The following is a 12,242-nucleotide window of genomic DNA, read 5'->3' as shown; positions in this document are numbered from 1 at the left end:
AAGGAAGGAAGGAAGGAAGGAAGGAAGGAAGGAAGGAAGGAAGGAAGGAAGGAAGGAGAAAAGGAAAAAAAAAAAAAAAACCTCTGGGAAGTCCTCAACTGACTTGTTTAACTCACACCTAGATTGCACTCAGACATTTACTTTGGATCTGGAAATGGCAGTTATTTTATCCATAAGCAGCAGGGTGATGAGTCCTTTGTATTTAAAGAGCCATCTCTAATACTCAGACAATTTCAAAACCTCTCCTGCACTTTAAAATAAAAGAAATTCGCAGCTCACCTTGCTGCCTCTCTAAATTAATGCTGAAGAGCCGTGATGATTGGAAGTGAGAAGAGATCTATACAATCAAAGCCACCAGAAGGAAATCACTCCTTTTCAAATTGCCATAAAGAAAATAAAGAAACTAAAAGGCAAACTCTTCTACATTTTTTCAGCTAAGTATAAAGGTCTCCTACTTGAAACCATTTTCAGTTATCCCCCCCCCCTTTTTTTTTTTTTTTTTTTTTCAAAAAATAATGAGTTAAAATGTATGGGTTCAATCCAACATTTCACTGCTGTTCCTGTTCTCAGGGAGCAGGGAGGGGGAGGGACATGCTGCCAAAGCTTCTGAAAAGAGAGTTTGGGCTGCTAATTTCCCCGTTCACAAAATCTAAATTCTCCTTATGCATCTCCTACAACTCATGAAATAATATGAAACAGTATTATATCACTGCAAATTGAGACATTTTTATCAAAATAAAGAGTGATGATGCCAACATTTCATTTGTCATTTCCCACTTGTCACTTTTCACTGACAAACTGTTACACATACAACTTTTGTCAAATGCTCTGTCTTTAAATATGTTCCAAAATGCCATTGTACCTCAGTATCAATGTAAGAAAGATAGTAAAAGTTACTATGTTACTATACATTTCTTACAGAGTTCTTTTAAAGTTTACTTATTAAATAAAAATACATAACTAGCTTAGTGATTTGTGTGTTTCCTGCTATGAAGAATGGATTTTGGCATCCTGAAATAAAACAAGCTGTGTACATGGTTTATAATAACAAATGTGGGATTGTTAGTTTTAATGGTAAGAACCTGTATCAATTTTATCTCAACAGAAACCAAAAAACAACTCTCAAATGGCATATGTACCCAAATAAAATGATACAATATGGAATATATCTAACTCTGTTAACATAGCATAACTCTTAAATGTATTCACATATACTGTTTCTACACTGAATCTTATTTAGCAAAGAAGAGGAGGAAAAGGAGAAAGAGGAAAAGGAGGGGAAGGAGGAGGAGGAGGAGAAGAAGGAAGAGAAAGCAGCAGCAGCAGCAGCAGCAGCTACAGCAGCTACAGCAGCAATGTTTCAAATTACCAAAGTAAAGCTATCAAGCCTTACAGCTTACTATCTTGCCAGCAGTACCCAAAAAATTACCATAGTCTTCCTTGAAAGAACTAATTTCCTTGTCCTTAAAATTACTCAGATTCATATTCTCAGATATCTCATAAATGCTAATTAATCTATTTTCTCTTCCTAGAGGGAAAGAGGAGGGAGAAAGAAAGAAAGAAAGAAAGAAAGAAAGAAAGAAAGAAAGAAAGAAAGAAAGAAAGAAAGAAAGAAAGGGAGAGAAGAGAATCAATACAGGATATCTAGGATGGACAAATTGACTCTGCTAGTCACAGCCTCCAGGAAATGAAGAGTATTGCTTATTTTCTGCACCAGTTAAAAAACAGATGCTTAAGGGACATCTTTGTAGCTTTAACAACATACACACACACACACACACACACACACACACACACACACACACACACACCAGTGCTGCAGATCTTCACTATATAATGGTCAGTGGGTTTCTGCTGATGGAACATGAAACTTCCAAAATTACTTGAAACACCAAATTACACTCAGGACTTTGAGGGGCGGATACCCTATGTTCTGTTTAATGTGTATGTTCCATTGCATATATTTTTTTAACCAAGTATGTCTTTATTTTAATAACAGGCCAAGGGCTAAAAACACTTTAGGGAAGAGCTATTTTTCTACCTCAGCAAAACGACAGAGGACATGTCAGACTGTTAGATGACCCCCAAAGCCTAAGTTCATACTCTTCTGAAGAGACCATAAACCTCTAAATTTAAAATGGTAATAATGGTGGGGAAGGGGTAGCAAAGCCTTCTCTCTTCAAACACTGAGTGCTTCCTACAAACATATGCTCCAGCTGCCGCTGGACCTTATGGCACTCATCCTTGGAAGCAGAGTTCTCTCCATTTCCCCGTGTTGACAATTATACTCCTAAGTATTTTGTATGCTTCACTATTACACGAGTATCTGCACTTTTTCTTATCAGCATGCCTTTCCAAAAGTAAAATTATGGCTGCACCACAGCTAATAAAGTGTCTACACCTGGCTGGACCCACACTTCTTTGACTGTTAGTTGAAAAGGAGATATCCCACGCGCAGACAGTTTAGGTAACTACTGTGGTGGGAGATGCGCTCAGCTCCAAACGAGGCCCTGCCTAGCGATCTTGATCACATTTTCTTCTCTGTTTGAGTGCATCACGTGTGCACTGCATAATGGTTCTATGCCCTTGCAACAAGACGGCTCTGTTCTTGCCCTGGCCTGGGAGCAAGGGGGAACATCTACTTCAGGGAGTTTTGTTATGAGGTAACTTCAGCCAGCGGTTCCCCAATAAAATCCAATTATTTCTAAAGCAAAATGTTTTTCAAAAATAAGCAAATTTTTAACAAAATGAGCAGGTATTTCAATAAGACATTCCCAATGTTTAAAAATCCACCCCCTCCCAAACCAGAACATTTACCACACGCACACCCTTTTTTAAAAAGCATTAAAAATCATAGGAAAAAGAAAAATACCAAAAAGATTTCTGATGTTTAATGCCTCCTATCAGCAAATACACCATCTGGTATAGCCAAGTGCTGTTCATTCAGTTTAAATAAAGCTGTCTGAAAGTTCTTCTCGAAGCCAAACATTAAAAAGTGAAAATGCTTGTGTTAACAATGAATGAAGCACAATTACTTAGTGCTATTAACGCATAACGCCAGCCCCTTCCAGCAGTCCAGGAAAAAGGCTTGGGCTACTCTGTAAACTACCCTGGCCCCACTTTCATTTTAGGCTGTAGGTTGCCTGGCCGAGGCATTCCACACAGCACAACATATTTTAGGGGCTCATGCTAAGGGTGATGAAAAGGATCGGCTGTTGCATCCTTAATAATCTCTTCTTCTTCTAAGTCTTCAAATAGATCTATAAGTTTTAATCAACAATTTTACAAATATAAATTTCCCCGCCATTAATCATCCTTTTCCCAAATCCTTATGGAGTGAATTACTAGCTGAGAGGGGACGCCAATTCTAGTAAGTGAATGTCACCCAGCAGGGATATAAAGCTGTCAACACCACAGGGCTCTTGCCTGTCTAAACTCTCTCCCAGCCTTCCTATGTTTTTTAAAGAGATATTAGCCTTTTTTTTTTTTTTTTTCCTGAGGACCTTCTACAAAAGCTGACTGTCATATCCATCTGAGCCCTTGCATTTCACTACAAACATGCTTTGAAAAAACACAACATAAATAAAGAGCAGAAACATCCTGGGGGTATGGAAAAGACAAAGCAAAACTGCTGTAGTTGCTAACAGGCTTCTAAGGCTGGCCACATTGTAAACAAGGCAGACTCAGCCTAAGTTGCTTCTTAAAAGACAACTTTAGAGCCTGAAAAGCAGCATTCACCACTCAGCTGGTTCAAACCAGACACTTCGAGAATGCCCCCCCTTCTTTATGAATATCTAAGTCTCATCAAAAATCCTAACAAGTTCCCACTCTTTAATAAGGAGAACAGCAACAGAACTCACTCTTGCAGACAACCAAAAACATTTATCTCTCCATGCTTATCAGAAGCGGTGGGATAAATTGCTATTTTACTGAGCAACCAATTAACATAATGATTTCCCCTATTTCTGTGAGGAGAACAATTTTCAGGAAGAACGCTCAGGAGAAACAAGCATGTGTTCCCAAATACTGTGTGTACATGCATCTGTCTTCATGGCTCGGACAGAGAGCAACAGATCCGAAAATGAAAATAAATGACTCAGCTATAAATATTTTTTGTGGTTATCGATGTTTGTTTTATAAAGAATATTCAACAGAAGATATAGGACGGTGGAAATACAATCTAGTTTATATTTATCCATGTTAAAAGAAAAAAGTTTCAATTAGGAAGTATTCTAACTAGAAATATACTTTGAACATTTTTTAACTTTAGAATATACATTTTTTTAAAGGCTGGCTTTCCTCCAGTTTTTATACATGATTAGAAGTTATAAAGAAATAAAATTATAACTGGAGCCAACAAAATAATTATTACCATTCAATAAAAAAAGCTTTGCACTGCTTTTTATATCCTAAACTGTTACATTTTGAAAGTTTCTAAATTAATTTATTTCCAAAGAATCTACTATGCTGTAAAGAATTAAAGCTTTTTTAAAAGAATATTTAGAAGTCCACCATATGCAAATACAGCATATACCCTTTTAGTATTAAGTGCTACAAATGTTATGCATTAAGGCAAAATGCTGTCATTTTACTTCCAGCTTGGGAGGCATCTAACGGGGCCCTCACTGTTTCTAAATCAAGTTAAGCCTCCAAGGTGCTGACTAGAGAAGCTTATTGAAACAAATCTATTATTCCTCTTCACAAAGGGAATAATTTTAGTTTGCAGCAAATTTAGAGTCAGTGGTCAATTGCAAATTATAATTTCAGAAAGTCTGCAATGGAACTACTATTCCACACTGAAGGTGCCCTGATCAACATACTGAGGCAGTTTCTTTCATAGTTCAAGCGAACTTAGAGCATGCAGTAAACTTTGCTGGGTTGACAAAAAGACACAGAAAATTTAAGTCCAAGATTTTTCTTACATAAAAGGTAATTTCCAGAATACACGTTCATCAAGGATTTCCAAAAACTATCTTCACCAGACCATTAACAGCATGTACAGCACGCCCAGCTCAGTCCTACCGTATCTGTGCTGTATTTCTCTCCATTGTATGAGTGATTGTGTATCAAAGCTGATGTCACTGTGCCAGTCTCGGGACAACGCTCATGAATCCCACTCTTGGAAAGTGAGTCATAGAGCTACCGGGTTTCCTTCCTTTCTTCCTTCCTTCTTTCCTTCCCTTGCCTTATTAAAAGTATATTCTCTAAGTGGGACTATACAGAAGCTAAATCATGTTTTCAAAACTTTAAAAATGGAGAGGAAGGCTGCTTCTCAAGAGAGATGGCTGACTTAAAGAATTAAGGCAAGCCATCTTTAATGACTACCACAAAGAAAAATAGTAAAATAATTAAAAACCAGAAAAGTGCCATCTTATTATGTATGTGGAGATACTTCAAACTAAATATTCCAAAAGTCAATGCACACCACAAACACGGGGGAGGGGGGACGTTATCACCAAGTTTGCCATAAATTTGTATTATTTTATGCTGGTCAACGTAAAGAATTGCATTAAACATGCTGCTCCGAAAAGCACCTCGGATGAAGGGGAATCTCGGCATAATAAAATTAAAGGAATGATTTATCCCAATGCCACATAAAACTGCACATCTCATATGTAACTGACAGCCTGGCTTGCAAGCCCAAAATTATGTCTTAGTATTTAAATCTCTCTCTGGTCTTATTTTGTAAGGTCACTTCACCAAACACTTTTGAAAAAAGTATTTGTAAATGTAATGAAAACATCCCTAAATAATAGTTTCTTGGGTGGGGAAGCAGCAGGCAGCAAATAAAGTTGCTTACTATTTGTCGCCCAGTTCTCTAGTTCCTAACAAAGTTACAAATGGCCGAGTCTGAACTCTGCTGGCAACCTCCGCCTCAAATCCTCCAAGGACATATTGCCTTCAGGACAATTCTTCGTTTGCCCTACAACTTCGCAGTCCTAGTTGTCACTGTGGTCTCTCCGCACTGCCCCAGCTACAAAAGAACACCAAAACCACTGCTCCTGCCCTAGCCCGGTGCTCGGTCTCCGTCCCACTGAAATCAAGGCTTGTAACTTCAGCCATAGAACAGATCCGAGGCAAGGCAAAGGAGTGAAAACACTGAAGAGCTCTCTAGGAAAATCTAGAAACAGTTAGCTGGCTGTGACACAGACCTGCCAACACCTCAGCACACAGTGGCAAAGTGCCCAAAAAATGCCACCCTCTGGGTAAACCGCTTTCTTGTTTTAACTCAAGACGAAGCTACTACCAGTTGCGGAGAGGCGACCAGGGCATTATTTGGCAACCTGGGTTTGACTTCCTGTAATCCTACACCGAAACAGCGCCTAATCAACCTGAACCCTGACACCCAGGCCATTATCACTGGGCCTCCGGCTGCGCGCACCTCCCAGCTCCGGGCTGTTACCTCCCACGGCCTTGGCCACGGCGCCGTTGGGCCTCCCGCGGGCTCCCATGGGGCTGCCGTTCTGCTCCAGCCGGGCCACCTTCACCGGGGGAGGCCCCTTGACGTCGGGACTGCCGCTCCTTCGGTCGGGGCTGTCCCGCAGACACGGGCTCTCGCTCCGCCGCTCCATGCTGCTCCGATTTGGAGACAAAGTTCCCACCGGCAGGTCGCAATAAAACGCGCAGGGACCTAGGGAGGGGGCGGAGAGGAGGGAAGGGGGAGGGAAAAAAAAAAGAGGGAAAACCGCTCACACACGTGATAGACGTTCAAGCCAGTGGCGGAGCACTGCACCGCAGCCACACAAACTTCCTCCCACGCTGCAGAAGGGTCCCGAAGGGTCCGGGGGAAGCCGGTCCCAACCAGACACTGGAGGCCCCAGAGCTGCCCAGAACTCGAAGTACTAAGTCACAGGTCCCAAGAGTTAGCCCTCAGGCATGTGCCCAGAGTCGGACCTCGAAGCGCTTAGCAGTACCCCATTCATTGCGGGCAGCGCGAGCGTTAGCCTCTCTCCCGTGGAGAACCCCGGCCCCGGCCCCCGACCTGGGGGGTCGGGGTTTTGAACCCAGAGTACTTCAGAGCAAGAGGTCTCACCTGGCCTACGGAAGGGGCAAGGACACACACCGGTTCTTAAGCAGATGAATTGCCTGGTAAATGGGCTGTGAACGGCCAAGGCAGGAGCCTAAGACTGGATCGATGGCCCCACGGAAGCCCCACTTTTTACCTTTATGGATCAAGTGCACACGCACACTTGTGTATGCACGCACACACGAGCACGCGCACCTTTTCACAAAAATTAACTACGATTCCACGTGAATGAGCATCCCAAAACACTGTGAGGTTTGGAGAGGCTGTCCTCCCATCACAGGATCACAGTTACGACTGTTTTGGAGCATTCTTATCGTCATCGGATCCCGGGGGCTTCTTTAAAAGCCATTAAGCATAAAACACAAGGGAAAGACATTTAGATGCCCGGGTGCAGGAGCAGCCTTCGTTAATCCTAATTTCTAAATCTGTAAAGTTTTTCTCGAGAGTCCCTAGGCGAGCGGCGCTCCACGCAGTTCTCCGCACTCTTCAGTTCTGGAGGAGTGACCCGGAAGAAGGGGGAACACCTGAGGAAGCTGCGCCCACCCTGTCACCGACCCCGCGAGAGGAGCCCCCGAATACACCTGGGGGGCCGCGAATGCCCCGGCGCGCTCCGGACGCGGGGGCAGCCTAGTCGCCGCGGGTCGAAGAGACAAGGTGGGGGTGACGGAGAGGGAAGGGGAGAACGCGAGAGATGCAGGGGGTACGCGGAGGGTTTGCGAGCGGAGGCTCCGCCGTGCTCCCCGGCTTCGCCCAAGAGCGCGTGGGAGTCGGAGCCGGGGAAAAGCCGGGGAACTTGCGCGCCCCGGGCTCCCGACAACTCCGGGCGCCGCGCGGGAGCCCTAACCCAGCGTACTTACTGCTCACGGTCTGTCTGAAACTTGGCTGGCTGGGGCTCTGTCCATGGAGCAAAAGTAGAGAATCCAGGGTGGAAAGTTTCTGGTGGTTTGCAATGTGGTCGCGGTCTTCCCTTCTCTTTCCTCCTTCCCCTTTCCTTTTCCTCTTCCCCGGTCCTAGCGTTTAAGGTCCTGGGTCAGGGTGTCTTCTTCTGGTTCGGAGATGGTGGTTATGATGGTGGGGGTGGGGTGGGATGAGGGAGGAGGAGAGGGAAAGGAGGACTCCTCCAAAGGGGCACCCGAGCGAGCGGGGGAGGGGACGGCGGAGGAGGGGGGGGAGAGAGGGGGCTGAAAGAGCCTTTCACACCTTCGGGAAGGAGACCCGTTCTGGAGAGAAAGGGCTGAGGACGGGGAGGCTGCGGCGGCTGCCGGCTCCCGCAGCCTCTAGCCCGAGAGGAGGCGCGGCCAGAGCCGCGGGGACGGTGCCACCAAGAGCGGAGAAGGCGCGGAGAGCCCGGACCCCGCGCAAGAGAAAACGCGGCGGCCGCCCAAGCTGTCACCTCCAACCTCTCCCCTCGCGGCCGCCTCTGCCAGAAGCCAGAGCCGGACTCACTGACAAGCCGCAGAGAGAGAGACACACTGAGAGGGAGATGATTATTAGTTGCGTTGAGTCATCAGGCAAAGTGAGTCCTTTTGGGTTGTCCCCGGTTTCCGATTTCTCCCCCTCCCCCTTTCGGTCCCCAGATCTAGCGCCTTCAAAATAATAATTTGGGGTGGGGGTAGGGGAAGTCTTTGGGTTATTTCGGGATGGGGATGGGGGGGGACGGATCTAAACCCAAACCAGACTGGTCCACCGCAATGAAGGAGGGGAGTGGGGGGCGGGGAGGAGGGTTGGGGAGGTTGCGGGGGGAGGGGGGGCCCGCCTGGCAGGAAATTAAACATCAATCAATCAATCGCTGTGAGCACGGCGACCCAACGAGCCGGGCTGCGGAGGAGGCGCAGGGATAGGCGAGGGGGGGGGGGGAGGCAGGGAGAAAGGAGGAGTGGGAGCGGGGTGGCGAGGACCTCATGCACCGGGCGACGAAGGACGGATGGCTGAGGAATGAGTGTGGCGCGAGGAGGTGGCCACGGCCGACGGATGGGTGCGTCCGGGCGCTGGCTAACGCCAGGGCCCAGGGTCTGGTCCTCCTCCTCCTCCTCGTAGCAAGACCAGGGCGCAGCCGCCTCGCCCAGCCCCTAGGCGCGCTCGTCCCGGCGCGCAGGCTGCGGCGACCAGGCGGGCGCTCCGTGCCGCGGCTCGCCGCAGGGGCGCAGACCGGCGCTCGGGAGGCGGCGGAGGCTGCCTCGTCCCCGGGCTCTGTTAACTGCGCCGCCGAGTACTTTCGACTTTGGAGATAGGAGGGCGATCGCCTCCCCCACCCACCGCCTCCGCCCACCACCCACCGCCTCCGCCCCTCGGAGCAACTTTTCTCCGTGCGGGCAAGCTCCCCATCAGCTCGGAGCCGACCGGCCCGGCCCGCCGCGCTCCCCGGAGCCGCGCGTGGGGTGGGGACGAGGGGGAGGAGAGGCCGCTTCTCCCCGAGATCGGGCGCGGCCGCGGGTCCGGAACAATAGCCCGGGTGTCCCGAACGCCTGGAGCGAGCCACCGCCCGCCCGGCCGCGGGTGGCAGTGCAGAGAGGGTTGCTCGGTGGGCGCGGGGGCAGGCTGCATCCCCCTCGCCGCGCGGGCGATGTTGCGAGCCCGGGTCGCCCGGAGGCCAGAACGCGGTGCCGGCCCCGGGCGCTGGGACTGCGCGCCCTCGGGTCGCGGCATTGGGGTTCCCCAAGACTCCCCCAGCGGCTGGGGACCGGGTTCGAGCGCAAGCAGCGCTGAGCCGCGGGGGCCCAGCCTCTCCTCCCCGGCGAGGCCGCGCCGGTGCTCCCCTAGCTGGTCCTTCCGAGGCTTAGAAGCCACAAACTTTTGCGGACTCCCGCGGCCCTAGCCTCTCGGCTCCCGCCGCGCGTTACTTGTTTAAGGTGGCGCGAGCGCTGCCCGCCCAAACCCGGCTCCGGGCCGCGCTTTTGTCCTGACCGTCCGGCTTGGGCGCGGACGTCCTTAAGAAAAAGCACGTGGGCAGGGGCCGCGGCCCCGGAGAGGTGCTGGCGGCGTCCGGCGTCCGTCAGCCGCTGGGACCTCAGAGGAGAAAATGGGAGCCAGTCCTCGCCGGCCTTCGGGCCGGAGGAGCCCCTCGAGCTGGCATCACCTCTCGTCCCTCCTGTTCCCCGGGACCCTAAGGACTCGGCTTCCACCGGTTGCTAGAGCCACTAGTCCCCCTTAAGAAGCGTAGACTGTACGGCGGCGCCAGAGGGCCAAACTAAATTCGGTTTCGGGAAACGCGCTCGGGGCAATTCTCTAAATCCCGGCCTTGAGCTGGGCTGGTCGAGGCTGCTGTCCACTTGCTTCGTCACCGCCCCCACTCCCGACCCCTAACGCCCCAAGCCTATGGCCAGGGAGGCCTGGGGGGTTCTGAGAGAGAAAGGGTCCCCGAAACGAAACCCGTCCCTGGCCTAGATCTCGGCTCCCGGACCTCGGTGAGTCCCCTTCCCAGGAGCCGCCCACTAACTTCACTGGAGGCCCGGGGCGACGGGGGAGCGGAGCCCAGAAGAGGGAGGCCAGCAGGGCGGTACTGCTTGGCGGCCGCCGCAATTTTAGAAGCCCCTTTCTTTTCTCTGCTTTTTCTTCTCCCCCAAATTCCGTGTCCCCACCAGCGTGCCCAGCCAAAGGGGCTAGAGAAAATTCCAAGCCGGCGAAAGCGAAGTGGCTCAAGTAAATCAGCCCTTGAAAGTAGCTAAAACAAGGGGTTTGGAGGCAAAGAAAGAAAATAAGTTTAACCGACAAACTTTAAAAAAAAAAAAAAAAAAGAATAATCTGTTCTAGCATTTCGAAATGAGAAAAGGGGTGTTTCAAAAACTTAACTATCACTGTCAAACTTAGCCTGTTTTAAAAATGAGAAATGCATATATCTTAATTATATGTTAATGATACTAAGACCCCCATTTCCTTACTTACCTTGGTATTGGAATTGCGGAATCCACCTCTGGCCCAGTGTCCACGAACTAAGAAGAATTGATATTAGGACTTCAGGACTTCTGGAAAAGAAATGCAAATCGTTTAGTGGGGATCTTTTTTTTCTGATTCGTCACTATTATTATATCTGATGATGCGAATGGTTGGAGCGATTCAATCCTAAGTCATTAATGAGCTATTTTATAAAAATCACTGTCGGGAAAATCTTCGTTTGCATTTTGCTAAGGATCACTTCGCTAACCTCACAGACTTGTGTCAACAGTATGATTATGAACTTCAGCAACACTCTTATAAACAACACGGAAGTATTGTTTAATCGGTTAATATTTTATAAAGTGTAAATATTTTATTATGCTTTGAAGGGAACTCTTGAGTCTAAATTATTAAAAAACAGAGAGTCTATTTAAATAAAGTATAAATTAAGTACAATTAAATGTGCATTGTGGCTAGACTCTACACTCTTCCAAATTCATTATTTCTCTTGCCAGTTTTTGAGAATGAAAAGAAAATCTACTATTTGGGGCAAAAATTTTTTAGTTATTTAAAATTACACTTTAAATATAAATAAATTACATTTCATATACAAAAAGGTCTAATTCGATGCCATTACCAAAACTGTACTTTAAATGTTGGCAGATTTACTTTTAATAGAACATTTTCAAATTTCGTTTTACAGAAGGAGGATTCTAGAAAGTTTTGCCATGTATGCCCAGTGTGAATTTTTTCCTTTAATTTTGTTCTTAATAAAAGCCTTTTCTGTTTCAAGTTATGTATGCTTTTCCCAACCCAGTTTTGCCATTAACTTCATTTTAACTCAAGCAAATTATTTCAAACACTTCTAATTTCTACAGTAAGCCATATTTTAAATAATGCCTTAAAACTTTTGTCACGATTTCCATTTTAAAAACAGTAAATAAATATATTTGATGATGATTCAAAAAAAATTGTTTGGTTTCATTTTGTATTCCCCGTAACGGCTTATTTCCAAACATTTTTGAAACAAATCACACTTTTAAAAAATGGTATAAGTACATTTGTCTTTTTAAATACTTTGATCCACCCCCCATACACACACAAACACACACACTCACACCCCGATTAGGAAACAATTTTCTCCATGCTCAGAACGGCAAAGTTGGGGTGGGGGGATGTTTCCTCAGTTTGGCTTCTCCTACATATTTTTATGAAGGGGAATCTACTCAGACTTTTCTCGGATTCTCCTAGTTCTAACATTTTCCCCTTGTGTAGTCAAAGGTTGCCTGTCTTTCATTATTATTATTATTATTATTATTATTATTATTATTATTATTATTAT

General features: G+C 46.9%; 1 protein-coding gene across 1 annotated transcript in view; it reads right to left on the bottom strand.

Annotated features, from left to right (window-relative positions):
• The window catches only part of Satb2 (SATB homeobox 2), a 169,156-nt gene extending 162,533 nt beyond the window's left edge, over positions 1-6,623 (bottom strand). The window contains exon 1 of the mRNA XM_055616685.1: positions 6,404-6,623. Coding sequence (XP_055472660.1) covers positions 6,404-6,572 — 169 coding nt within the window. The 5' untranslated portion in view covers positions 6,573-6,623. The remainder of the gene's footprint in view (positions 1-6,403) is intronic.
• Positions 6,624-12,242: the final 5,619 nt, after the last annotated feature.

The sequence above is a fragment of the Psammomys obesus genome, unplaced genomic scaffold, assembly GCF_907164565.1.
Source record: "Psammomys obesus unplaced genomic scaffold, mPsaObe1.curated_primary_1811, whole genome shotgun sequence".
NCBI classification, from domain to species: domain Eukaryota; kingdom Metazoa; phylum Chordata; class Mammalia; order Rodentia; family Muridae; genus Psammomys; species Psammomys obesus.
This window is presented reverse-complemented; position numbering and strand designations above follow the sequence as displayed.